At 39.3% G+C, this 26,831-nt stretch overlaps 1 protein-coding gene across 1 annotated transcript in view; it reads left to right on the top strand.

Moving 5' to 3' along the window:
• The window catches only part of LOC131220848 (uncharacterized), a 68,676-nt gene that overhangs the window by 17,242 nt on the left and 24,603 nt on the right, over positions 1–26,831 (top strand). The window contains exon 4 of the mRNA XM_058215695.1: positions 3,899–3,943. Coding sequence (XP_058071678.1) covers positions 3,899–3,943 — 45 coding nt within the window. The remainder of the gene's footprint in view (positions 1–3,898; positions 3,944–26,831) is intronic.

Below are 26,831 nucleotides of genomic sequence, written 5' to 3'. Positions count from 1 at the left end.
ATGCTAAAAATGATTTGCAAGTTAAGTAATTAGTTTACAAACTATAGTAAACATGTGGGTGTAAGATGTGCTACCTATTTGATTCTAGCATTCATCTAATCATGCATTTATAAGGATTAAACATCAATCACAAAAGAATAACTAAACAGATGTGTAAATGACAATCTCAAACACAAGCATGTATAGTGGTTTGGTTACCTGACTCCACTCCTGGCGAACGCACTCAATCCATGAGTGTACCGAATATCACTAAGGGAGGTTTTAAATCAGGTTAACCTCTAACCTTTATAATCCTATACAAGGACCAGTTTTCTATCGGCTAACCAACAACCTCGGTCTTACCCAAGAACCTACACAAGAACTTAGTTTAGGTCCTACAAAAAAATCAAGGTTCAACTCAAGAACCTAATTGAGTTTGGTAATCAAACTCTTACACTCAATCTTATATAAGGACGGAGTGTATATAGGCTTTACGAATGGCAACATTACTTGTTGGATTGAACCCCGTTGTCGTTTGCTCTCCCGTGCTTCAATCAACTTCCCATTGCTCCCTTGAACATGATGCCGCCCCTTTGCGAAAGCTTTAGCTATAGGATCAAACACCTTACATTTGATGTTCATATACGGTGACCAAGGTGATGGGAGATTTGGTTGAATTTCCTATATTTAATGGGAAGTTAAAATGCCTAGGAGATTCACTAGGATGGAAACTCTAAAAATTGATAGACGTTTGGATTTACCAGTAAGCATTGTGTTCATACTTTAAAGAAGGCTTGAGATCATGATCTTCTTCAATAGGAGCTTGGAATGCTTGTTAGAGTGAAGAATAACTAAGAATAGAGCATAAATCTCATTGGGATAGAGTTTAAGATGTTTGGTAGAGCTTGAGATGTGCTAAGGTCTCTAAAATTCCAAAATTCATTCTTTTACAAAGATCCAGATGCTATATTTATAAAAGAAAAGCTCAAACGGATCTATAATGGCTATTCTTCGGTTGCACCGAGTAAATCTTCGGTCGCGCTGAAGTATTTTTGGTCACACTAAATTGTAGTTCGGTCTAACTGAATTATGACTGGTAAACTACAGGAGAGTTTTTTGGTTGCTTTGGTCGGACCAATCTTGACCTTCGGTCGCACCGAGTCCAGCTGAAGGTTCACTTGGCTGGAGCTGAATATATATATTTTTTTTTCAAGATTGCTTATTGATCAGATTTGGTCACTTTTGGTTGGACCGAAGTCATCCTTCGGTGGCATCGAGTCCAACCAAAGGCCTTCCGGCTGGAGCCGAAATTGGCCTAAATTTCGGGTATGAGCCCGTCGTCCTATTATGGCTAATTTTGGTAGGACCGAAGTGTTCTTTGGTGGGACTGAAGATTACTGATTTTTTGCAGTTATTTCAACAACTTGGGACCTCTAAAGCCAATGTAAGAGTGACAAGTTTGGGCTCCTATAACTTAAGGGATGATCATTAGAGATTTTACTAATTAGGTTTTTAAGATTATCTAAAGGTAGGTTGTTTTCGCTCTAGGATTAGGGTCACCAAGGCACTTCATTTATCTGCTCATTGCTCCTTGATGTTCCATCTTCACTTGTGTCTTCAGTCTCCAAATACCAAAGGTTCAACCGACTACATGACACATGGGCTCACATGATTGACAAACCAAGATGCAGAAATCAGTACACTAAACATAACATATACAACAATGTAGGCCTACGATGTGGTCATAATATGTACATCTAGGTGGCCCATGGTGTTGTCACAATACACCATGGTGCGAATACATCACAAACAATAAATTTGGGCCCATGGCGCGGCCACAACTTATATATCAAGGCCATAATACATACATCAAGCAGGCTACAATGTGGACTTAATACACGCCTCAAGGTAGGTCCCATATGGGCCAACAAGTTGGATCGCAAGTAAACACCTCTATGTGCTCCACACTAGGTGGGCCCATGACAGTTGGAGGATAAACAACATTGCGGTGGGCCCTAGAAAGGTTTCAATGGAGGGCATCACTTTCCCCACTGTTCAAAAGGTGCGGCCCACTATCTATATGGTGCGGCTCAAAACTCCTCGGCTCGAATTTGACAATCCTAGTTCCTCTAGAATATGGTGTGTATCACAATTGTAGCACTCTACCGCTTACACGAATTTTCTGAATGTATCACAACTTAGTGGGGCCCACTGGTATACCCGATCACATTATCCAACCATTGGGACAATCCAGACCCTTGATCAATAAGGCCCACCTTATAGAATTCTTACATCTCTCTCACTCTCTAGCAGATCTCGAAAGGTAATTTTCGATTTCTGTTTTCTATTCTATCTTTTAGTTCATCTCTTCAAGCCTTCGTTCCTTCCATCTGCTATGTAAGCAGTATAACTCTGCATCGTATAGGATGCTTTTGTGATGATTTGAGGACTGGATTTCGTTCTTTTATGGGAAAATCTCAGATGGGTTTTGCTTATTTTTTGATGATTTTGCATCTAGCTTGGAATTTCTGGGGAGAAGGCATTTGAAGGCAGTAGAAGAAGGGAAAGGGTTCGAGCTGCCATTTCAGAAATGCTATGAATTGGGGAATGGAGAATCTTGAAAATATTTCTATCAGAGAGTTTGATGAGAGAGAGAGAGAGAGAGAGAGAGAGAGAGAGATGAGATGGGGTTGCTGTTTTGCTTTTTCTTTCCCCTGTGCTCAGGCGGACGGTGTATGCCGATGGTTTGAGTTTTGTTTGCTTTGAGAAAAAAAAGAATTTGGCATTTTGAGTTTTGTTTGGTTGGAGGATTGAATTTGTCATTTTGAGTTTTGTTTTGGGGAGGATTTTGAGGGTGCTTGTATAATAAAGGTGAGATTTTTGTGATACTGTGGGGTGGGATTTCTGGGTTTTGTTCTTGGGAGGATTTTGAATGGAATGTAAGTTTTACTTCATTGTTCTGTTTCTCATTTTCTTTCTCCTTGTCAAACATGTACTCGAGCAGATGGCATTTGCCCTTGGTTTGTTTGGTTGTGACTTGTGCTAGCTTGAAGCTATTTCAGGGTTTGTTTGGATGCAATGTGGAATTGAATTATAATATTCTAGTTACTCAATTAGAGTAGAAGCATGGAAATGATTGAATTATAATTACCTCCCTTTGCATCATATTGAGAGATTGACCTCCGAATCACAACGAAATTCCTTTCAAACTGAAAGGAATTTAAACTGCAATTTGTGTGCTAGTTCCTCATTATGAATTCTAAGAACCATGATCATTTTTTGTTGTTTCCTCTTGGTAAAAATAAATTTTCACAATCCAGTTTAGATAGGTTTCCATCTCAGCCCATGGCATATAGAGGAATTGAAATGCAAGATGTGAAATCAAATAAAGCAGACACCCTAGTCTGTATGAAGCCTCTATAAGGGAGAGAACTCCATTTTGTAAGCCTCTAGCATGGAGAGAACTCGTTTTTGTAACTTATAGTGAATATCATTGAGCCTGTGTCTGTTATTAATGGCGAATACGGAGCAGTTGTGTCATGATAAGCTGTCCAACTTGTACCTACTGAGTGATTCATACAATAGAATTTAGTAGCTATGAGTTGAGCATTTGATTAGGTTAATGACTCCTATTATTTGCAAGAAAGTTTTAGACCTCTCTAATAACCTCATGTGTGATAATCAGAGGTTGAGACCTATATTAAGCTATTTTGCGATTGTGTAAGCACAGTATGACATGAAACATGCTGCTGGGTTCAGAAAAATAACCATTTACTCCAGGACTATGTTATCTTGTTTTATTTGTTATACTTAAGTATTCGCTAGCAGCTCTCATGGTTATTGTTAACATCTAGTTCAATTGCGTATCGTCCTTCTCCTTTGTCTTTTGACCTGTGTATCCTATATTCTTATTTACCAGGTTAACTCAAGTTCTTTCTTTTCAGTGGTACCTTTTCCAGTTAAGGTATGGTTAGATGTTAATATTGTTTCTCAACAAACACTCATACTCATCTCTTTCTTTTTTAGTGTTTTTATATCTTTCATTTGCAAGAATTGGTGTTGCATCTAAGTTTTTATGTGAGAATAGAATTACTCTTTTCAAAGTGCAAGAGGAAAATATATACATTTTTAAAAAAAAGATGACTAGATTTATTTAAAAGACAGGAACAAGAGGCAAATAAAAAATGCAAGTGTACAACAGCTCTATGCATGTGCTAGAAGACTCAAATACAACAGATTTCATACGCCCAAACCCTCAGGCAATCATATAAGGATTACAACTATAGATTTTTCAACAGGAGCAATTCAAATTGCTATTCTTCAGTGAGGACAAAGAGGCTGTCCACTCAATGATGTGAGATTTGGCCTTGGAAAACACCCCCAGAGCAGAGAGATTGTTAAAACATTTGTTATTTCTTTCTCTCCATAATGCCCACAAAACTGCCAGCAAAAGTATCCACCAGACACGTTTCCTGGTTAGTATGAGAGGAAATTGTCATGTTACCTGGGAAAATTGGACATGTACTATTTCAGTCCTGAGCATCCGCCCTTGACTAAACCATCTCAAAGGGCACTCGATTGTGCTCTTGATGAGTCAGGCAATTTTGGAACCATTTTCTCCTCATTTCTTTGTGTTGATTGTAGGTTTAATAGCTTTAAGGACATGATTTCTTGAGGTTTTTTGCTTGGAGGAAAAGAATTTGGCATTTTGAGTTAAAAATAATATAATAATTAGGCATATACTTCTATAAGAGATCTTTTTTGTTGTCAATAAAATAAAATATAGAGAAATTCTCCACCTTCAAGGGAAAAAAAAAGGAGGAGAAGAAGAATTTGGCAATTTGAGTTGTGTTTGCTTGGAGGATTGAATTTGGCATTTTGGGTTTTACTTTTTGGGAGGATTTTTTAGGGTGTTTGTATGATAAAGGTGAGATTTTGTGATTTTGTGGGGTGGGATTTCTAGTTTCTACATGTAGGTTTTGTTCTTGGGAGTTAAAAAAGGTGGGAAATTTGAATCTTTAAACAGTGGTGAAATGGAGGTATGATTGGGGTGGAATTTCAGTCTCTTTTTTTTTTTTTGCTTTTTTTCTTTTCGCCAGCTGAGTTTTTGCCGAGTAGTTTTTTTATATTGAGCTTTTGAATGAAGAAGCTACAAAGCTGATCTTTTTTGCTTCAGTTCTCATGAAAATGGTGGTTCTGGGGTGAGATTTTCAGGTGGGAGGTTTTCTTGTTGTGTTGCAGTTGTTTCTCATCTGGGCTTTTACTTTTGTGTTTATGTTGGTTGTGTATGGAATTTAATGTGGAAATCACTGGCTTTTGGGCTATGGTGGTTTTGGTATATTATCTTTGACAGTGAGAAGAGAGTCGAAAGGTTTTTGGAGTGGAAGAGAGGATGGAAAGGAGATATTTCCTGTTTTGAGAAATGAGCTTTCTGGTTTTGGTATGGATATAGAGCTCCAATGCAAGCCTTCTCCTTCAAGCGTCTACAAAAGCCTTCCCCCGCCCCCACTGTTTGCTAGGTTATCTTAGCACAGCTTTAACAATGAATTATATATGCTTATTTGGATTGGCTTGAAAAGACAGGGAGTTTGTTCTTTCCTCAATTCCTTTGTTCTTTTGAGGTTACTATGGGAGTTTGACAGCCAATTCTATGGAGAAATCCTTCGCTAGACATAGAGATTCTGTTCACAGGCCACAAGGTTCCATTTAACAATGTGTATGTGCACCAGTTGGGTACTCAAATAGAAATTGGGAACTCTACCCAATACTGGCACATCCATAAGCTGGAGAAATTAAAGACACAAAGCTAACCACGAAGAACACGTTCAAGATAGCAGTCCCTTTAATTACGTTTTCACTGTTGCGCGATTGTAAATGATTTCTCTATTGTGGTTTATGTAGACCCATACCATGAATTTCTTTTGAAAGCCTATGCCGTTGTGGTTGTTGCCACCTTTACATTTGGGATGGGACTATTGTTGCTCCCAGTGCTACCTTTGTTAATATTGCCGTAGCTCTTAAAATAAGTCTTTTGGTTGTGTATTGATTTCGTGGGAAGTGAGTAGAATTGTTGTTGCCGTTGTTGTTGTTGCTACTGTTGTTATTGCTGCTGTTGTGGTGGTTTTTACAAATATAATAAGGTTGTTGTGTGAATGTTTTTTTACTTTCTCTATGTTGAAATAAATCCTGTTAAGACGGCTTGGTATGTTTTGCCAGGGTCCATAACCATTGGTTGTTATTGTTGCTGCTGCTGTGGAGGGGTGTTAATGGGCTGGGCTCGGGCTTAAAATTAGAATTTTAAATAGGCTCAACCCAAAGGCCCAGCCGGAAACAGTTCGAAATCCTGGCCAAGTCTACTCTAAGCCCGGCCTGGGGACAGACTTACCTTGGGTATTATTAATGTATGGTTGTTTTCAAATCCTAGTAGCATTTCAATTAGTATCTATAAATAGACAGCAAAAAAATAGAAGATGAAATATTCCAATAGGCTGTCACGTTTTTCATCTGCAGTGGAGGCAGGACGTCACACTTGGGCCTGGCAATGGCGGGCGTGGTTTGGTTCAGGCCCAAATTTGAACTGACGGGCCTACAAAAAAATTGATTATGGATGGCCCAGGCCCGCCCTGGTAACACTAACATACAAACGGTCTGGATCATCTTCTTTTATGGGATGGGTTAGATTAGCGTTGGGCAAAAATTGGTGGGCCCATCAATCAGGTTTGAAAATAATCTCTGATGATGGCTTTTTCACCAAATGGAACTGAAATTTAGGCCCAACCACAATATATCACTCGCAAGTGGGCCAGGATTCTGGCTTGGACCACGCCTCATTAAAAAATTGTTTCAAAACATAGCTAGAATACTGACTGTTGATCAATCAGGCATGGACCCCACACAGGTCAAGATTCAGCCCATGATAGCACAGCCCAGAAGTCCGAGATTGGAACCATAAGGCATGGCCCACGTTATCAACTTAGCCCGAATGGCTTTTGATGCTGATTCAGGCCAAGCTAATTGGGTGCTGGGTCAGCCATGGGTTAGAGGTAAACGGGTTGCGCTAGGGTTGAATATTACCTAACTGGGCCAGCCTCAATTAGCTGGGTCAACCCAACCCAAAACGTGGACTAAGAGTAGCAAAACAGATGGACGGATTGGATATAGAATACAGAAATCAAAGTGGGCCCAATGGTAAGGACCGCACCATCATGGGTGAGGGCGGGCCGCACCTAATCTGCTCTAGTTTGGAAGTTGTTACATACTCAACCATGGGCCAATCTTTGCGTGGCCCAATCCCGCGTTATTCACATGACGGGTGCACTTGAAGGGATGGATTAGATCCTAGACGCAAAATATAGGAGATGGGCCCCATCTCGACTGGGTGTTTATTGGGTCCAAGATGATGGACTTAGACTGGGACCCAACAACACCTGCTTTTTGAGCAGGGTCCCAAAAATGAAAGGCCTGATCCTGACCGAATTTCACAGCAGGTCTGAGAAATTGAACCAGGAACCGTTAAAACGATTTGGGCCCACTGGGGTACTGTGGGCCTGTTGGCTGACATTGACTTGGGCCCATTGAGTTTATAACAGATGGACTTCAGTTTGATATTTGACCATCATTTATGGGACCCTTTCACTTCATCACGTTATAAGGTCCCCATGTGCCAGTTCATGACAGTGGGGCCCACTGTTAGGTTAACCAAACCGTTGATATGATGGGTCCTATAGCTGATGCCAGATGAACTAAAACTGTGATAAGATGGAAAATTCTACCATTTTGATTAGCAGTGGCCCATGTATAGATGGTTTAGGAAAAGTGAGAGGAACAGTAATGCATTGTCATTTTCGGACCGGGTTTGAGTGGGGTAGATCATAGGACGCGGGACATACTCGGGTGGGTGGCCTATCTGAGGCGAGTGGCTCATGTGAAACGGAATCCACCTGAAGTGTAGCCCATGGGGGGATTCAACCGAGGTCCTAATCGAAGGAACGTGAGGTGATAGAAGGATTGACGGGTCGTACGTGCTCTACCAATTCAAGCTTTTCGATGAAGTTGTTAGTTGTACTGCATTTAATAGTTCACAAAAAAGAAGTGGATATGATATTCTTGGTATCTTTGAATTTGAAGTTTATTTGGATTATCCACCATCCATAGCAGCAAGCATGATTTCAATGGCTCTGATCACTTAACTAGGAGCCTTATAGCAATTGGACACATCACAGACACTATTCTGTTTTTGTGCATCGTGGCCCTTAAATTTCTCTTGTGGTGAGTACCGCTGCTAATATCTCTTTCTCCAGGTGTTTCACTCGTGTGATGGTGTATGCACCGTTTAAAAAAGATGATGATAACTAATCCTCCTCAAATGTGTCACAGATGGCACTGATATGATATAAAAGAATTGACATGGCACTTATATATATAGAGTCATGCTCACCTGTGCACCTACACACGTGCGTGTCTTTGCACACGTGTGATGGGTGTCTAATCTGAACGGTCCATGTAATGCGGAATCCCATGAAACCTCTTGTGACAAATTTTCACTTTGATCTAAAATTCTGTTGTGCCATGGAAAAGAGAAATGCAAATCAAGGGAGGAAACTGTTTTCATTTTTCATGGCCCATCAAATTTTTAGATCAAAGTAAAACTTGGACCTGGGGGGTTTCACGACGTTCTGCTTCACATGAACAGTTCAAATTTTAGATCCACATCACGTATGATGGATTCTCAAAAAAGTTCGCACCAGTTCCCTACGAACTTGTGCGCTGGTGAGCATTTCCCTCTCTCTCTCTCTCATCTAAAGAAAATTCAACTTTTCAACAAAACTTTTCAACAAATCATAAAAGATCTTAAGAGAAAATAATTTGAGTGCATTTAAAGATATACACATCACAAAACTCTACGATTTAACCTACTTTTATCCTCAATAAATTCAACTTTTCATGAAAATATTAATACTAGATGATATAAAAGAAAATTCACCAAATCAAGACAATACTTAAATATCAAAGGGAGAACTTAAAATTAATATAAAGATCATATTCGTATTTCAAGACAAGTGACTAAAACAATATTATGCAATAAGAGATGAGTGCCACTAACTTTTAAAAATGATTTAGAGAAACATAAACTTAGAGGAAATGATTTAAAAATTTTATAAAGAATCTTCATAATACACGTGGACGACTAAATGACATAATCTTTTGAATCCTAAAGAGAATTTCTTTGTTTTCTTCATATTTTGCATGCTTTGTTAGAAATGCATGCTTTGTTTGAACTTATAAGAGTTTAGTCATGTTAAGTTGCATATTTTGTTATTTTTATTTTTTTGTTATCACACTTCATTGTTAGCCACCCCCACCAAGAAATTGATGCCAAGACCTCAGCATTGAAAGGAGGCATCTTTCACTCAGTCTACCACTTGAGCTGTGGATTTAGGTGTGTTAAGTTGCATATGTATATATATATATACATATATATATATATATATATATATATATATATATCATGATCCTATATTTGAAAGAATGATTATTAATCATGCTCTAATATATGCATTAATTTCCTATTCAAATTCTGTTGTTGATGCATGTTATCGTTTAGCCATAAACATGAATTCAACCTACAATGGTATAAGAGCCAACAAGCATTAGCAGCGTTATATCGTCTCTCAACCAACTAAGGCCAATCAGGCATCCCATGGTGATAATTTAAAACAAAAAACAAAACAACAACAAAAACTTATGTCTATCTTTTTTATTCTCCTCTAACCATGGTAAATCAGGGTCTATGAGTGCCACCGCCAGTAATTATAGTATCAAGGATCCATGCGGTATGAAAATCGAGTCGGAATCCTCTGTCATCAGGTCAATAGAGAATTCCTGATACCCTAATTCTCATTGGTCCACGTCACCACTCACTAAAAAAATAAAAATAAATAAAAACAGCTTCGGACGCCAAACCATTTAGGGTAACAGGAATTCTCCGTTGACCTGATAACAGAGGATCCCACTCATGAAAATCAGGTGGGTCAGGCCATTAGTTAGCAACACGTAGATAGTACATGGACCATTGGTAAATTTTTAGGTTTTTTATTCTTTCATATATAAATGGCCCACCTCAATATATATTATGTTCCCTCCATAATAAGAAAATGATTGAACGGCTTGGATCAACTTAAGCGCACTTCATATGCACATAATGTAGTTCACGTGCATCGATGACTATACTCCTCACCGTATGTAATAATATCTCCTATATAGTTTCAGTTACCTCAGACCTAATCTGACTTCCGCTAGGGAGGGTATTTATTACAAGGCAAATGATATGATGGGCGCGTTCCTATCATAACTGATAAAACCACCTTACGCCGTCCGTTTACAGCGTCTATTTGGAAAAGTAGATAGTGGATCGGGACCGTTCAGAGAGTTTTTCATGCATGAGATGGCATACAATCCATTTATTCATATCACCTTCAACCGCAAACATTTTAGTAACGAAGTCTCTCTGTCTTCCCATTTTGAGATCACTAATAAAAATTTCATCCATACGGTCGAGATTCTCTATATACAATTTCACGTGGAAGATTAGAAGGATGTGTGCATAATATATGACACTCTATCATATCATCTCCGAAACGCTCGACTCTACGCGGAAACGGGCACGGAAGAAGGACAGGTACAATGAGATTTACTAATTCCACGCGCGTATGAGAATCTTTCCATTCACATGCAGAAGCACGTCTATATGGAAAATATGTAACTGATCGGATCCTTTCATCAGTTCGGAAAAATTTATATATATATATATATATATATATATATATATAATTAAATTAAATTATTAAAATACTAATACAAGTCAAATAATGCAAATAAATGGACGGATAATGAAGATTATTTAACCATTAGTTCATATTCTAAATTGTAGCCCAAAATGAAATGGTTATTAAAAATTAATATTTTAATATTATTTTTAATCAGATGGAAAGGACAGATTTTATATAAAAAAAAATTATATTGACACGTATGCAGCTCTCCACACGTGTCGAATCAGTAAAACTCTTTCTTCCACATAAGGTAATAAGACAAGTGTCGCTATCGTTATTTAAGAGAAAAAAAAATTATACGATTTCCAGGTCCCAGCATTCTAACTACCCGACCGACCAACCCGCGCCGCCTCAAAAATACCCGCGTCAACTACAGGACGGATCGGCTGCGCCCCCGCCAACGGATGTAGGGCCCACAGGGGGACCCACCGTTGTGTTTGTATTCCATCCAAACCGTTCATAAGGTTAATGTCACTGGGAAGAACTGAAAAACAAAATTATTCCGAATGGAAACTTTTGTGGGCCCACGAAGGTTTCAATGGTCAGCGTTCAATTATACTGTTTCTTGTGGCTGATTGGAAACTTTCATGTCCCCATAAAATTTTCTGAGATTTCGAAACTGATGGACGGAGTGGATTTCTCTTTAGCCTCACATAACATCCTGTAGGAGAGGGCATATGCAATCGCCCGTCCTCATCGTCGGTTGTTTTTGTTTTTTTTGGGTGAAACGGGAGGAATGGACCCAATTATATCGCCTTTGGCACCTGGAATAAATAGCACATGTGCAATATCCAAGCCGCTCATCATTCGGGTCCCATGACTTAGATTCTTCTTGTAAAAAGCCATGCCAGTCTTCCTAACAGTTTTATCATACGTGTACGGAATAATGTAACACTAAGAGGACTCAACCAACGTTTGAAATTGAAATCATGTGGGCCCATCAAATTTAATTTCTAAGAAAAGCCAATTAATTAATCACAGTAACATATCCAGCTGCCTGGGGCCATCGAATCTATCGGAGAAATTTCATGGTTTTGGAGAATATCGTTGAAAATCGGAGCCAGGTTTTTAATTCCGTGGATTGATTTGTTGGAATTGCGCGAATTTAGGAGAGGAAAGACCTTTGATGACCGTAGGAAAAGGATCAAAATGCGAAGGCCAGAAATGGACAAAAACAGTACGAAGGAATTATATTATCCTCGGCTCGAGGATATGCACATTGTACTCGAGCTTTTCATTTGTGCTGGTGGGGCCATGTAGCGACACCACCATACCATCGGTACGATGGGACCCAACTTCTTCGACTGTTCGCAAGAACATATATTTGAAGGGAAAATCCTAACCGTTGGTCGGTGTTCTGATAGCAGACATTCGAGATGGCAACGATCCACTGGGAAAATTTTGCATCATACCACTTATCTAGAACACCGGACCATGGCCCACGACCAACTTGATGAACGCTGATTGATCAACTCTGTGGGGCCCACTATGATGTACTGGTTTCATCCACGCTGTCTATCCATTTCAGCAGCTCATTTTCGGGTATGACCCAAAAAATGAGGCAGATCCAAAGCTCAAGTAAGCGAAACGGTGGAATATTGTCGCCCACCATTGAAAACAACTTCCCTGGCCTAACATCGAACAGGTTGGATGGTAAGTAAGTATTACCGCGGAACAGGTACTGGATCTTTACTATTGCTCGACGGAACAGGTTATGAAACTTTGTACGGAAGAGTGAGCCCCGTAAAAATATAAACTATATTGTCCTAGCATAGATCTTTACTATTGCTCGACGATAAGCTTGACGAGTTTTAACATCCGCTCAAGGGTTCGAATACACTCACAGAGAGTGAAATCTCATTACCGCGTGAGTGTGCGTATAAAAGACTAAAAAGTGTAGCACTACCTCCCATGGCTGGTGACTTGGCCGCATCCTAAAGCATAAACGACTTTCGAATTCTAAAAAACGTAAACTGACGCACTTTCCTCTATTCACATCTTTTAAAAAATTATAAATAGATTACTTTTGCATCCTAAAACATAAACCACTTTCGAATTCTAAAAAAGTAAATTGAAGCACTTTCCTCTATATCCATCTTAAAAATATATATATAAATAGACCGCTTTCGCATCCTAAAACATATACCACTTTCGAATTCTAAAAAAGTAAACTGATGCACTATCCTCAATACCCATCTTAAAAAATATATATAAATAGACCACTTTCGCATCCTATAACATACACCACATTCGAATCCGAAACTAATTATATATATATATCCTAATATATATATATATATATATATATATATATATATATATATATATATATATATATATATATATATATATATATATAAACATAAACCACTTTCGTATCCTAAAAAACAAAACTGACGCACTTTCCTCTATATCCATCTTAAAAATATATATATAAATAGACCGCTTTCGCATCCTAAAACATAAACCACTTTCTTATCCTAAGACAGTAAGCTTCACCCTCTCTACCCTCCCAACTCCCTCCGACAATCCAATGGCTGAGATCGCAGTGTGCCACTCTATCATCAACGTCCCAAATGACCTCACAAACATTTCAGTCCCACCGGCGCTTCCATCAGCCGGAGAAATTCAAGAAAGGAGGCTATCAGACCAGAAATACATCTTCATGTTAGCGGTCCTTTTAATTACTGTTTCTGCTGTTGGGATCGTTGGTGACATCTCCATCCAGGTTTATGCAGACCCATTTCATGAATTTCTCTTGAAAGCCTATGCTGTTGCGGTTCTCGCTACCTTTACATTCGGTATGGGACTACTTTTTCTCTCAGTTCTGCTTCCACGGGTGCCTATATCGATTGCTGTTGTCAAGAAGGTAGTGTGGGTAGCTGTTGCTCTGCTCTGCCTTTCACTTGCCCTGAAAACCACTCTTCATCTCATATATTGAATTCGTGGGAAGCGTTTGGGGCGTTCGAGTAGAATTGCTATTGCCGTTGTGGTTATTGTTGTAGTAGTTGTTGTTATTGTCCTTGTTGTTGTTGTTGTTACTGTTTTTCTTTATATTTCGTTGTTGCTCTGCTTTGGTTGGTGTCTTCTACTTCTTATGTAATGGGATTAGCTCCCTTTTGCCATAATTAAAATAATAAAATATTTTCTTCTATCAAACTCTTCTTCCTTTTAAGAAGGAAGAGGATTACCTGGTGGCAGGATGTGGCGAAAAATGATTGGCTGAGGGAGATTTGTTTAAGACAGGGCCACAACTTTAGGGCGCAGCTGGTTCGGTGGATCCCCTGATGTGAGGCCCACGGTGATGTATGTGACTACATCCATGTCGTTCATCTGTATTTAAAACTCATTTTACGACAAGATCCAAAAAATGAAGCAGATCCAAATCTAAGATGGATCATAGTACATGAAACAGTATTAATCGACCGTTAAAAACTTCTCGTCGGCTACAAAAGCTTTGGATGAGGATGATATTTGTGTGATCTCTTTATCTATATCTATATGACCTTAACAACGGGTTGGATGGAAAATAAACATTCTGGTGGACTCTGTGAAAATTTTAATGGTGGGGATTCAACCACAACTGGGATTCCGGACCTGGGAGGATCCGGGAATCAATCCAAACTGCGCCCGGTTTCGGTGAGCCTGGTAAAACAGCGAATTCGGTGAGGCCGGCACCATGGTGCCATCTTGATATATTTCTTATATATCCATGCCGTCCATCTGTTTTTTAAGATTATTTTAGGGCACGGACCAAAAAATAAGTTAGATCAAAATCTCTTGTGAACCACACAATGGAAAATAGTGTTGATTGAACGGCCACCAATAAAAACTTCCTAAGACACACAAAAAGTTTTTGATGGTGGGTGTCCAGTAGCCTAGGAAATGCCCTAAAATGATACGAAAAACATCGGATGGACGACGCGGATATATATCACATACAGGTGGGCTCCACGGTGCTGGCCTCACCGAATCGGTTTCGAAAACTGCGCTCTATATCTGCAGCAACGTGAAATAGATTTTTTCCATTATATATCCCACTTTTGCGGAAACGGATTGGCCACTTCCCCGCCACCGGCCAAATGGCTGGCTGTTGGTGCTCTGTGGGACCTACCATGATATATTTGTTTCATCCATTCCGTCCATCTATTTTTATAGATCATTTTAGTTTATGAGACAGAAAATGAGATATATCCCAATCTCAAGTCGATCACATTACATGAAACAGTGTTGAATGAGCACTGACGATTAAAACTTTTTGAGGGCTGTAAAAGTTTTGGATCAAGCTGATATTGGTTTTTCCACTTAATCTATGTCTGTATGACCTAATCAACAGACTGGATGCCAAATAAACACTACATTGGGCCTTAGGAAGATTTTAATGGTAGATACCTAATCACTATTGTTTTCCTGTGGGGTGGTCAACCTGAGAATTATATCCCTCTAATTTTTGGAATCAAGTCATAAAGTGATCAGTAAAAATGGATGAACAGAAGGTTAAAACACATACATCATGGTGGGACCCACAGAACGCCGACCACCAGCGACGGGGCTGGTAGCAGGGGAGTAGCCAATCCGTTTCCCAGCTTCACTACTATCAATGGGCTGGGCCTGAGGTTGGTCTTAGGCCAGTTTTAACCTCTTTTGGGGCGGGCCTATAAAAATTCAGATTTTTTTGCCCAAGCCTGGTTCATTCACAGCTCTAAGCTTTAGAACGACTGTGGCCCTATGAATGCTTTAACGGTGAGAATCATTGTCCCCACTGCTATTTGTGGTGTGGTCCACTTGAGTCTTGAAAATTACTTATTTATGAGATCAAGATCTAAAATGATCGGAAAAAAATAAATGAATGGTGTAGATTTGACAAATACATCATCGTGGATCCATTTACTTTTATATCATTTAAACCGTTTGGTATAACTTGGAGCCCAAGGAGCGTCAGCGGGACGCTGGTTAGATACTGAAAGGTTGAGTAGACCGACTCCCTACTGAAGTGACGTCACCAAGGTATGTGGGTCCCTCCATGATGTATGTGTTGTATAGACACCGTTCATTATATTTGAGATCCAACCTGTCTATTATAAGTTAAAAAAAGGCATAGCCTAAGTGACAACACGAGATTGATCGAAAACTTCCGTCGAACACCCCCACTGTTTTCACTGGTGGGGTCCACTTGAGATTTTGATCTGCCTCCTTCTTTAGCTCATGCCTTACAATGGTCTCTCCAAATAGATGAACGGTGTAGATACAACTCATAGACACACAGACTATGCTGGGCCAACGGAGCACTTGGACTGCTACCGAACCGGTCAGTAGCTAATCCGCCTCCACGTGGAAATTAATGGTCCAAGCCTCAATTCTGGCCCACTTGAGGGCGATCTATTGCGGTGGGGCCTAAATTTCAGATCAAACAAGTAAGCATACGGAGCATCGAAATATGGAAGCGGATTGGCTGGTGTACCACACACCACCGAGATAGCTCATGTATTGATGTCAGCAAGTTCCGTGGGTCCCATCATGAGGTATTTGTTATATCCAAACCGTCCATCTATTTGGCGAGCTGTCTCAAGGCCTGAAGCAAAAAAATAAGACATATAAATATCAAGTGGACCACACTGCAAAAAGAAGTGGGGGATTGAACGTCTACAATTGAAACCCTTTTACAGGTCACATAAAATTTGTATCAATATGATATTATTTTTTACTCTTCATCCAAGTCTTTTTGACATTATGAATATTGGATGGAAAATAAACGTTATGGTTTGCCTTAGAAATGTTTTACCGATAAAAATCACTATCCCATTGCTATTTGTGGTATGGTCTAATTGAGCTTGGGTTATGATTCAAATTTTTTGTCTCATGCTCTAAAATGATCTCAAAAAATGAATGAACGGTGTGGATATGTTAAATACATCATGAAGGGGCTGACATAAATTTGACCTCCTTTGAACCGTTGGTACAACTCAGAGCTCGAGGAGTCTCAGCGACTACTCCCCCTCCCCACTAGCTCAGTGGCTGGAAATCGGATTGCGTACTGAGTTACTCAGTACTCTCTTATCGTACTGAGTAAACTCAGTTGGGCCCACCGTGAATCCACTCTGTCCATCCGTTGTTTAAGATCATTTTAGTGGTTAGCCCAAAAGTGAGGTATATCTAAAGCTCAAATGGATCGTACCACAGGAAATAGTGGGAATAATGATTTCCACCGTTGAAACCTTTCTATGGCCCACAGTGATATTTATTTGTCATCCAACCTGTTAATAATATCACAAAGACATTGATGAAGTGAAATCAAAAATATCATATTGATCTAAAACTTCTATGCCCCACAAAATTTTAGATGTTCAATTGACATTGTTTCTAGTGGTGTGGTACATTTGATATTTGGATATTCTTCATTTTTGGTGTATATACTTAAAATTATCTGATAAAATGTATGGACGGAGTGAATAAAATGCATGAGTGAATGTGGGACCCACAGAGTTTACTCAGTACGCAATCCGCTTCCCGTGGCTGGTGGTCGGTTCTCTGTGGGCCCCACCATAATGTATGTGTTTCATCCATTTTTACAAATCATTTCAGGGCTTGGTTCCAAAAATTAGAAGGATATAAATCTTAGGTGGTCCTCACCGCAGGAAAACAATAGTGATTGGATATCCACCGTTAAAATCCTCCTAAGGCCCACTGTACTATTTATTTGACATCCAATCTGTTGATTAGGTCATATAAACTCAAATGAAGGTTAAAAACAAATATCAGCTTGATGTAAAACTTTTATGGCCCCCAAAAAGTTTTTAATGGTCAATCGTTCATTCAAAATTTTTTCCTGTAATGTGGTCCAGTTGAGATTGGAAAATATCTAATTTTTGGTCTCATCCCATAAAATGATCTAGAAAAATAAATAAATGGAATGGATGAGAGACATACATCCTGGCTGACCCATTTGTGTTCTTAGTTCCTTAGGTCCTCACTAGGGTTGTTAGTGTCCGTGTCAGGCTCCAGCCGGACTTTCGAGCCCAGAAAGATCATGGCTTAAGCTGTGTAGCCTGAATACTGAGCAAAGATAGAAACAATAAAGATGAACAGAGAAAAAAAAGGGAGAGACATTCACAATCAATAAGAAGTGATAATCTCACTTAACATGCTGAAGTTTCAACAACGAGGTCATGGGTTCAAGCACCCATTGTGGTATGAGTCTCCGACTGTGGGGCCCACCTTGATGTATATGCTTTTCATACACACCACCCATCCATTTTGAAAGCGGGCCACAAAATTTTTTGATCAAGCTGATTTTTGTGTGGTCCCATCATCCATGTCCTTGTGACCTTATCAACAAGTTGGATGGCAAATAAACATTTTGGTGGTCACCAGGCATCTAGGTCCTTGTGACTTTATCAACAGGTTGGATGGCAAATAAACATTCTTATGGACCCAAGAAGTTTTTAATTGGGGTATTCAATCACTACAGCTGCCTGTGGTGTGGTCCACCAAAAATTTGGATCTACTTCATTTTTTTGGGATCATGCCCTAAAATGGGCTGTAAAAATAGATGAACAATGTGGATGTAAGGCACATACATCAGGCAGGCCCCACAGGGCTCCACTGAAGTTGCACCTGTGCGTTTAATTGTAACAAGGCAGACACTAATTAACGTATGCCACATTGCATACTAAACTCATTTTTCATAAAAGAAAATTTTGAAAAGTGCTTTGAAATGCCATGTAAGCATTCGCTAATTGATGATCTATATTCAATTAATCTGAATTCCACAAACAATCATTAATTAGAGTAGGATCATCCCTTAAAACATAGTTTGTGGCGGTACAAAATTCCCTTCAAGCGCAGTGATGTCTCTAGTGGCATGGAAGAGAATGGAGAGCGCTTCCGTCATCAATTTGATCTTCTGCTTATACTTTAGGAGTGATGTCTCTGGTGGCATAGAAGAGAATAGGGAGTGCTTCCATCATCAATTTGTGTATAAACTATCAATAATAACGGTCTCTCATTTTATTGGATATACAACCATAAAAAACCAATAGGAATTATCATGATTCACGGGTACATAAACCTGTTCATGTTTGAGAAATTAATATATCAATAAAAAAACATGATCATAGAATACATTACAACCAAGCTTAATGTTATGTGACGAATGCTTTACCCATTCACAACACCAAATGGCCTTAGTGTATGGTTTTTCCCGCTGCGTAGACATTGCTCATCTCGCCTACCAACTTCGCACGTTTCGAAGCAAACTTAGAGTCTCAGTATGTTTTCATATTCAACATATTTACTTGAAGGCATTGCTATTACAAATGTAATTAAAGATCAATACAAGTAGCAAAAAAATGAATTAAAATGAAAATAAATTAACGATAGTCCGTAGAAAACATTTACCATAAAATACATGGGATATAACTTGCAATCCTGAGGATATCCTATTGAAAGGTCAGACTGCCTTTTCTCTAGGAATTTAATATATTTGTCAATAGCTTAATCCACAGAATAGTATGATTCGACAATAATCAACTATAAAAGAAATATATGAAAATCAATGTATATAAACACTTAATTAGGAATGTTTACCACGCTATCAACCCACACATCCTCTACCCATATAGAATTGAACCATAAAGCCGTTGCCGTCTCCTTATTTGCTTCATACTAGTTCTCTAATTCTTTCAGTTCATCCGTTGATAACATCCTGAATGGATCCATCTATACATGAAATGATATCGGAGATGTAGGAAAGTTTGTAGTTTCCTCAGGTCAGCTCACCACGTTAGGGGCTATATCGATTGAAGACAGAGACAAGAATGGAGAAAGCATATAATAGGATGGCTTTAGTACCATTTTAGATCTCCTTCGATAAATAGGAGGAGAAACGGGTGCTTCATCCAATAGAGTGCACTCGGCCATACTATATGATTGGACCTCCAACTCTCCATTTTCCTGTTCATTCTCTTCCATATCCTCTACTTTCCCTTTTTTCTTCAAGTCTTCATACTCCTTCTCCCTTAAAAGCTGTCCCCTCTGTGTACAGAAATCTTCCTTCTCCTTCTTCAAGTCCTCCATCTCCTTCACTAAATTTTCAATCTCTCTAAATAACTCACACTTCCGCCTATTCAACTCGTCTTTCTCCTTAAAAAATAATTTCTTCTCCTTCTTCAACTGCACTCTCTCGTTCAGATCTTCTCTCTTTATCTTCAACACTTCTTTCTCTTTCAGCAACGCCTCCCTTTCATCGAACATCTCTTCTCTCCTTCTCAACTTTTCCTTCTCTTTCCTTAGCTCATCCCTCTCTTTCTTCAACTCCTCCTTTTCCTTCTTCAACTCTTCGCTCTCAAAACTAAATCCATCCATCAAAAGAGATGAGATGGTTTCACGATATCCCACCCCCCCCTGTACGCCTTTTTCATCACTTTTCGTTGATCCCTCCTCATCTTTGTCATCATTCTCATTACATTCCTTCCCATCATCATTGTCGTCATCCTCATCCTCATCCTCATCCTGGGTTTCAATGACCTACAAAATATATCAATGGAGATATAAGAGTCGGGATACTTTTATAATGACATTGGGTTTACAGAATGGTGAATTAAACAACTAAAAATTTAATTAAACATTCATAATATCTTACCTGAAAACTATCATAGACCAAGCGAACGACGTCCGTTTTCCATTCTCGTAGGATGGGTTACAAGTTCTTTATTAATAAAGTCTGTAAAAGAACCCAGACTGATATTAATATACGGAGTGTAAGTGTCAAATTAAGTAAAGTAAACAGCGGAGAAATACATATACTTACAACTTTACTCTAAATTTTTTTATATATTTTGTTGTACCTCCAACCCTTCCAGTCTTGATATTGAATGAAGCTTGGAATTTTCGAGGGAACATACGAAAATAACACACTCTTGTAGGGTCGGTAATCTCTCTACAACCCATATCTGTTATAACAAGATTGCATGAGGTTAAAAATCCAATTGAATATAATCATATAGAATAAAGAAAGAGTTCTTACTTGCAAAGGAAAGACACAATCGAATACATTGTATCGAATTGCACCTAATGCCATCACAGCAACTGCGACCCCTTGCGACATTATTTTGTAGGCCAAACTAACCCAAGGATAGCTATAGAAATCCTCTATAGGGTCTACTAGGTACATACAATCTATGTTACATATAGTGTTCGATTCGGTTCCCCTAACAAACCACTCTACACACATGAGTAGGGCAACCTTCACGACATCTTTGTGCTTATTGGTGTCAACTAATTTTCTAAACACATCTAATAAATGCTTTTTTAAAACTGGATATTCTTTAAAGTATTTGTCCATTAATGTATTCCTGATGGGACGTTTTTCCGGTATTGTAAGCTCTCCAGTCTTAAATCTCGTTATGAGGGCGAAGTCCATCTCAGTGAACTGCAATCGTGTCCTCCGTATCTCAAATATAAGATCACATTTATATCTTACAAAAAGAATGTGAAATAAAGCCCTTATAAATCGAAAGGATGAGAGGTGCAATAAAAAGGAAAATGAGAATTGCTTAAACAGACTTGGCCGAGTATCATGCTTCTCTAATCCACCCTTCACCGTGTCGAACCACCATTTCAATGAACAATTAGAGAATGAGTTTGGAAATTGAGAACAAGAATCGTCACCTACAAATATGAATTGAAAAATATATCAAAAATAAAGTTCACTAAATAATTAATAAATCATACTGCAAAAAATTAAACATAGTTGAAATCAATCGAGATTTTGGTGAAATTAAGCGAGCTTAAACATAAATCGAATAAGACTCAAGTGAAATTAAGCGAGGCAAGTATGAATTTGATCGAAGAAAACTAGAAGTTGATTGATGCAAACTGGAAATTAAGAGAGGCAAAGTACAAATTGTGCAAGGGAAACATGAAACTGAGCGAGGCATACTGAAAATTTAGCGAAGGAAACATAAAATCAAGTAAGAGGAGTTTGAATTTAAATGAGACAACCTAGAAATCGAGCGAGGCAAACTAAAAATTGAGCGAGGGAAAGTAGAAAATGAGCGAGGGAAACAAGAAATTCAGCGAGGCATGCTAGAAGATGAGCGAGGCAAGCTCAAAATTGAGCAAGACAAACTAGAAATTGAGCAAGGCAATGTGAAAATTGAGCACGACAACCTAGAAAATGAGCGAGGCAACCTAGAAATTGATCGAGGCAAAATAGAAAGTGAGCGAGGGAAACATGAAATTTATCGAGGAAAACTAGAAAATGAGTGAGGCAAACTAAAATTTGAGCAAGGCAAACTAGAAATTGAGCGAGGCAAGGTGAAAATTGAGCGAGACAACCTAGAAATTGACTGAGGCAAGCTAAAAATTGAGTAAGAAAACCTAGAAAATGAGCGAATTGAGTAAGACAACTTACAAATTCAGAGAGGCAAGTTAAAAATTGAGCGAGGCAACTTACAAATTGAGTGAGGCGAAGTAGATAGTGAGTGATGCAAACAAGAAATTGAGCGAGGAAAGGTGAAAATTGAGCGAGGAAAACTAGAAATTGAGCAAGGCAAGCTGAAAATTGAGCGAGGAAAATTAGAATTGAGCGAGGCAAGGTGAAAATTGAGCGAGACAAGCTAGAAATTGAGCGAGGCAAGCTAAAAATTGAGCGAAGAAAAATAGAAATTGAGCAAGAGAAACATGAATTTGAGCTAGGCAAGCTTGAAATTGAGTGAGGGTAACTTGAAATTCAACGAGGCTAACATGAAATTCAGCGAGGCTAACATGATTTTGAATGAACTTTAAATGAGATTGAACTACCCTAACACATAATTGAACGAGCTTCACATGAAATTGAGCGAGGCTAACTTGAATTTGAGTAAGGCTGACTTGAAATTCAGCAAGGCTAACATGAAATTCAGTGAGGCTAACATGAATTTGAATGAACTTTAAATGAAATTGAACTAGCCTAATAAAAAATTGAACGAGCTTCACATGAAATTCAATCTCTTCAGTGAAGTTGACCAAGCAATTAATGAAATTGATCGAGCGGTTCATAAAAATTTCCATTATATTACATGAATTCGTGGAAGTTCCCCATCATATTTTTATAATATCTCTATCAAAATTTTAAATTGCTCAGGGAATTTCACCAATCATGAACCAGGAATGTTGGCGACGACGACTCAAGCATATTGTCAAGAAGTAGGTCAAATGGACCAAAACTTTCACAAATTGGAAATCAATTTCTCAGTACGCTCTTATTGTACTGAGTTAACAGAGTTGGGCCCGCCTTGAATGTATGTGGACTATCCACAATGTTCATCCGGTCTTCCATCTAAAGTAAGGGTTAGCGTATCCAAATATCAAGTGGATCATATCACTGGAAACAGTTATTCCACCTTAGAAACCTTGGTATGCCCTACAATGATGTTTTATTTGTAATCCATTATGTTCATAGGATGATTTTTACATGGATGAATTGAAACCCTAGATGCAAGCTTCATCCAATAGTTCAATGGTTTACAAAAAATTTACACCTGCGGTGCATGCTTTCTTATGTGGTGGGACCATTTTCAGAAAATTGAGATAATGTAGATGTATAGAGATGGGGCGATCCAAGGAAAGGATTTTCGTGCAGGGAAAGGGTTTTTTGTCTCTTTCTTTTTTGGGAACAGGGTGAAGCAAGGGAGAAAGGAATGGCGGTGAAAACTAGGGGTATTTTTGTCCTCAAAATCTCAGTCCGTATGTGAAATGTCTAAGTTGGGAAAATAAGTTTTGCATTATTCATAGAAGACGCTGGATAAAAGGTGGCGTAGACAGTGATAATTTTCTCGAGGCAGCCCAGTCATTGCTCGCCGTTCAAACGTGGGGCAACAATACATATTTGCATGATCCGAGCCGTTCATCACATGCAGCCTACCACTTGGATGCTTACATAAAAGGTTAAGCTAGTCCGTTAATCATTTTAATCATAAATATACAAAATAAGTATAGGATCGAGAGGCCTCCACCAACATTGCAAACTGAACTTATTCGCCGCCCCTTCTGATGATGGGTTCGCATTTAACCTGTAGGATCCACTTCATGAACGGCTTGGATCCTTCCCATACGTACCATGTCACTATGTCCATCAAAATTCTAAAAGATGTGTCTGCTGAGTCCTCATGCTAATGTACGCCCCTGCAGTGACTCATGCTAAGCCATGCGCATGTACGCGGTGACTTCGAGTCCATTCTGTGCTAATGTACGCTCCTGCAGTGACTCATGCTAAGCTATGCGCATGTACGCGGTGACTCGAGTCCATGCTGTGCTAATGTACGCCCATGGTGATACTCTCCTTTCAAACGCAATCCCGTCTCTGAAAATATAAATTAGCCTAATGGCTTCGCTTCCTCCTGCAAAAACATCTCTCCTCCCAGCACCCTCTCTACCCTCCCAACTCCCTCTGACAATCCAATGGCTGAGATCGCAGTGTGCCACTCTATCATCAACGTCCCAAATGACCTCACAAACATTTCAGTCCCACCGGCGCTTCCATCAGCCGGAGAAATTCAAGAAAGGAGGCTATCAGACCAGAAATACATCTTCATGTTAGCGGTCCTTTTAATTACTGTTTCTGCTGTTGGGATCGTTGGTGACATCTCCATCCAGGTTTATGAAGACCCATTTCATGAATTCCTCTTGAAAGCCTATGCTGTTGCGGTTCTTGCTACCTTTACATTCGGTATGGGACTACTTTTTCTCTCAGTTCTGCTTCCACGGGTGCCTATATCGATTGCTGTTGTCAAGAAGGTAGTGTGGGTAGCTGTTGCTCTGCTCCGCCTTTCACTTGCCCTGAAAACCACTCTTCATCTCATATATTGAATTCGTGGGAAGCGTTTGGGGCGTTCAAGTAGAATTGCTGTTGCCGTTGTGGTTATTGTTGTAGTAGTTGTTGTTGTTGTCCTCGTTGTTGTTGTTGTTGTTGTTGTTGTTACTGTTTTTCTTTATATTTCGTTGTTGCTCTGCTTTGGTTGGTGTCTTCTACTTCTTATGTAATGGGATTACCTCCCTTTTGCCATATTTAAAATAATAAGATATTTTCTTCTATCAAACTCTTCTTCCTTTTAAGAAGGAAGAGGATTACCTGGTGGCAGTATGTGGCAAAAAATGATTGGCTGACGGAGATTTGTTTAAGACAGGCCACAACTTTGGGGCGTAGCTTCGGTGGATACCCTGATATGGGTCCCACGGTGATGTATGTGACTCCATCCATGCTGTTCATCCGTGTTTAAAACTCATTTTACGACAAGATCCAAAAAATGAAGCAGATCCAAATCTAAGATGGATCATAGTATATGAAACAGTAGTAATCGACCATTAAAAACTTCTCGTCGGCTACAAAAGCTTTGGATGAGGATGATATTTGTGTGATCTCTTTATCTAGATCTATATGACCTTAACAACGGGTTGGATGGAAAATAAACATTCTGGTGGACTCCGTGACATTTTTAATGGTGGGGATTCAACCACAACTGGGTGGATCCCGGACCTGGGTGCATCCGGGAATCAATCCAACCGCGCCGGTTTCGGTGAGCTTGGGAAAACAGCGAATTCGGTGAGGGCGGCACCATGGGGCCATCTTGATCTATTTCTTATATATCCATGCCGTCCATCTTTTTCAAGATTATTTCAGGGCACGGACTCAAAAATAAATTAGATCGAAATCTCTTGTGAACCACACAATGGAAAATGGTGTTGATTGAACGGCCACCAATCAAAACTTCCCAGGGCACACAAAAAGTTTTTGATGGTGGGCGTCCAGTAAGCTGGGAAATGCCCTAAAATGATAGGAAAAAAATGGACGGACGGCGTAGATATATAACACATACATCAAGGTGGGCTCCACGGTGCCGGCCTCACCGAATCGGTTTCGAAAACTGCGCTCTAAGTAACGGGAAATAGATTTTTTTTCCACTGTATATCCCACTTTTACGGAAACGGATTGGCGACTCCCCCGCCACCGGCCAAATGGCTGGTGGTCGGTGCTCTGTGGGACCCACCATGATATATTTGTTTCATCCATTCCGTCCATTTATTTTTATAGATCATTCTAAGATATGAGACCAAAAATGAGATATATCCCAATCTCACATCGATCACATTACAGGAAACAGTGTTGAATGAGCATCGACTATTAAAACTTTTTGAGAGCTATAAAAGTTTTGGATCAAGCTGATATTGGTTTTTTTTTCTCTTAATCTGTCTGTATGACCTAATCAACATATTGGATGAGAATGGATTGGCTACAGCCCCTCGACACCAGCCAATGGCTGGTGGTCGGTGCTCTGTGGGCACCACAATGATGTATGTGTTTCATCCATGCTGTCCATCTATTTTTACAGGTCATTTTACGGTAGGAGATAAAAAATGAGATATAGCCCAATCTCAAGTGGACCACATTACAGGAAACATTGTTGAATGAGCGTCGACTATTAAAAACATCTTGAGGGCCATAAAAGCTTTGGATCATGCTGATTTTTGTTTTTTACCTTCATCTGGGCCTGTATGACCTAATCAACAGATTGGATATCAAATAAACATTACAATAGGCCTTAAGAGGATTTTAATGGTGGATATCCAATCACTATTGTTTTTATGTGGTGTGGACCACCTGAGACTTATACACCTCTTTTTTATGGGGATCAAGACCTAAAATGATCTTTAAAAATGGATGAACGGAATGGATAAAACACATACATCATGGTAGGGCCCACAAAGCACCGGCCACCAACCACGGGGCTAGTGGCAGGGGGAGTAGCCAATCCGTTTCCATATTGGATGCCAAATAAACAGTACAGTGGGCCTTAGAAGGATTTTAATGGTAGATATCCAATCACTATTGTTTTCTTGTGGGGTGGTCAACTTGAGACTTATATCCCTCTAATTTTTCAAACCAAGCCATAAAATGATCAGTAAAAATGGATGAACGGAATGGATGAAACACATACATCATGGTGGGGCCCAAAGAGAGCCGACCACCAGCCACGGGCCTGGTGG

Source organism: Magnolia sinica, chromosome 12 (assembly GCF_029962835.1).
Source record: "Magnolia sinica isolate HGM2019 chromosome 12, MsV1, whole genome shotgun sequence".
In the NCBI taxonomy this organism is placed as follows: Eukaryota; Viridiplantae; Streptophyta; class Magnoliopsida; order Magnoliales; family Magnoliaceae; genus Magnolia; species Magnolia sinica.
This window is presented reverse-complemented; position numbering and strand designations above follow the sequence as displayed.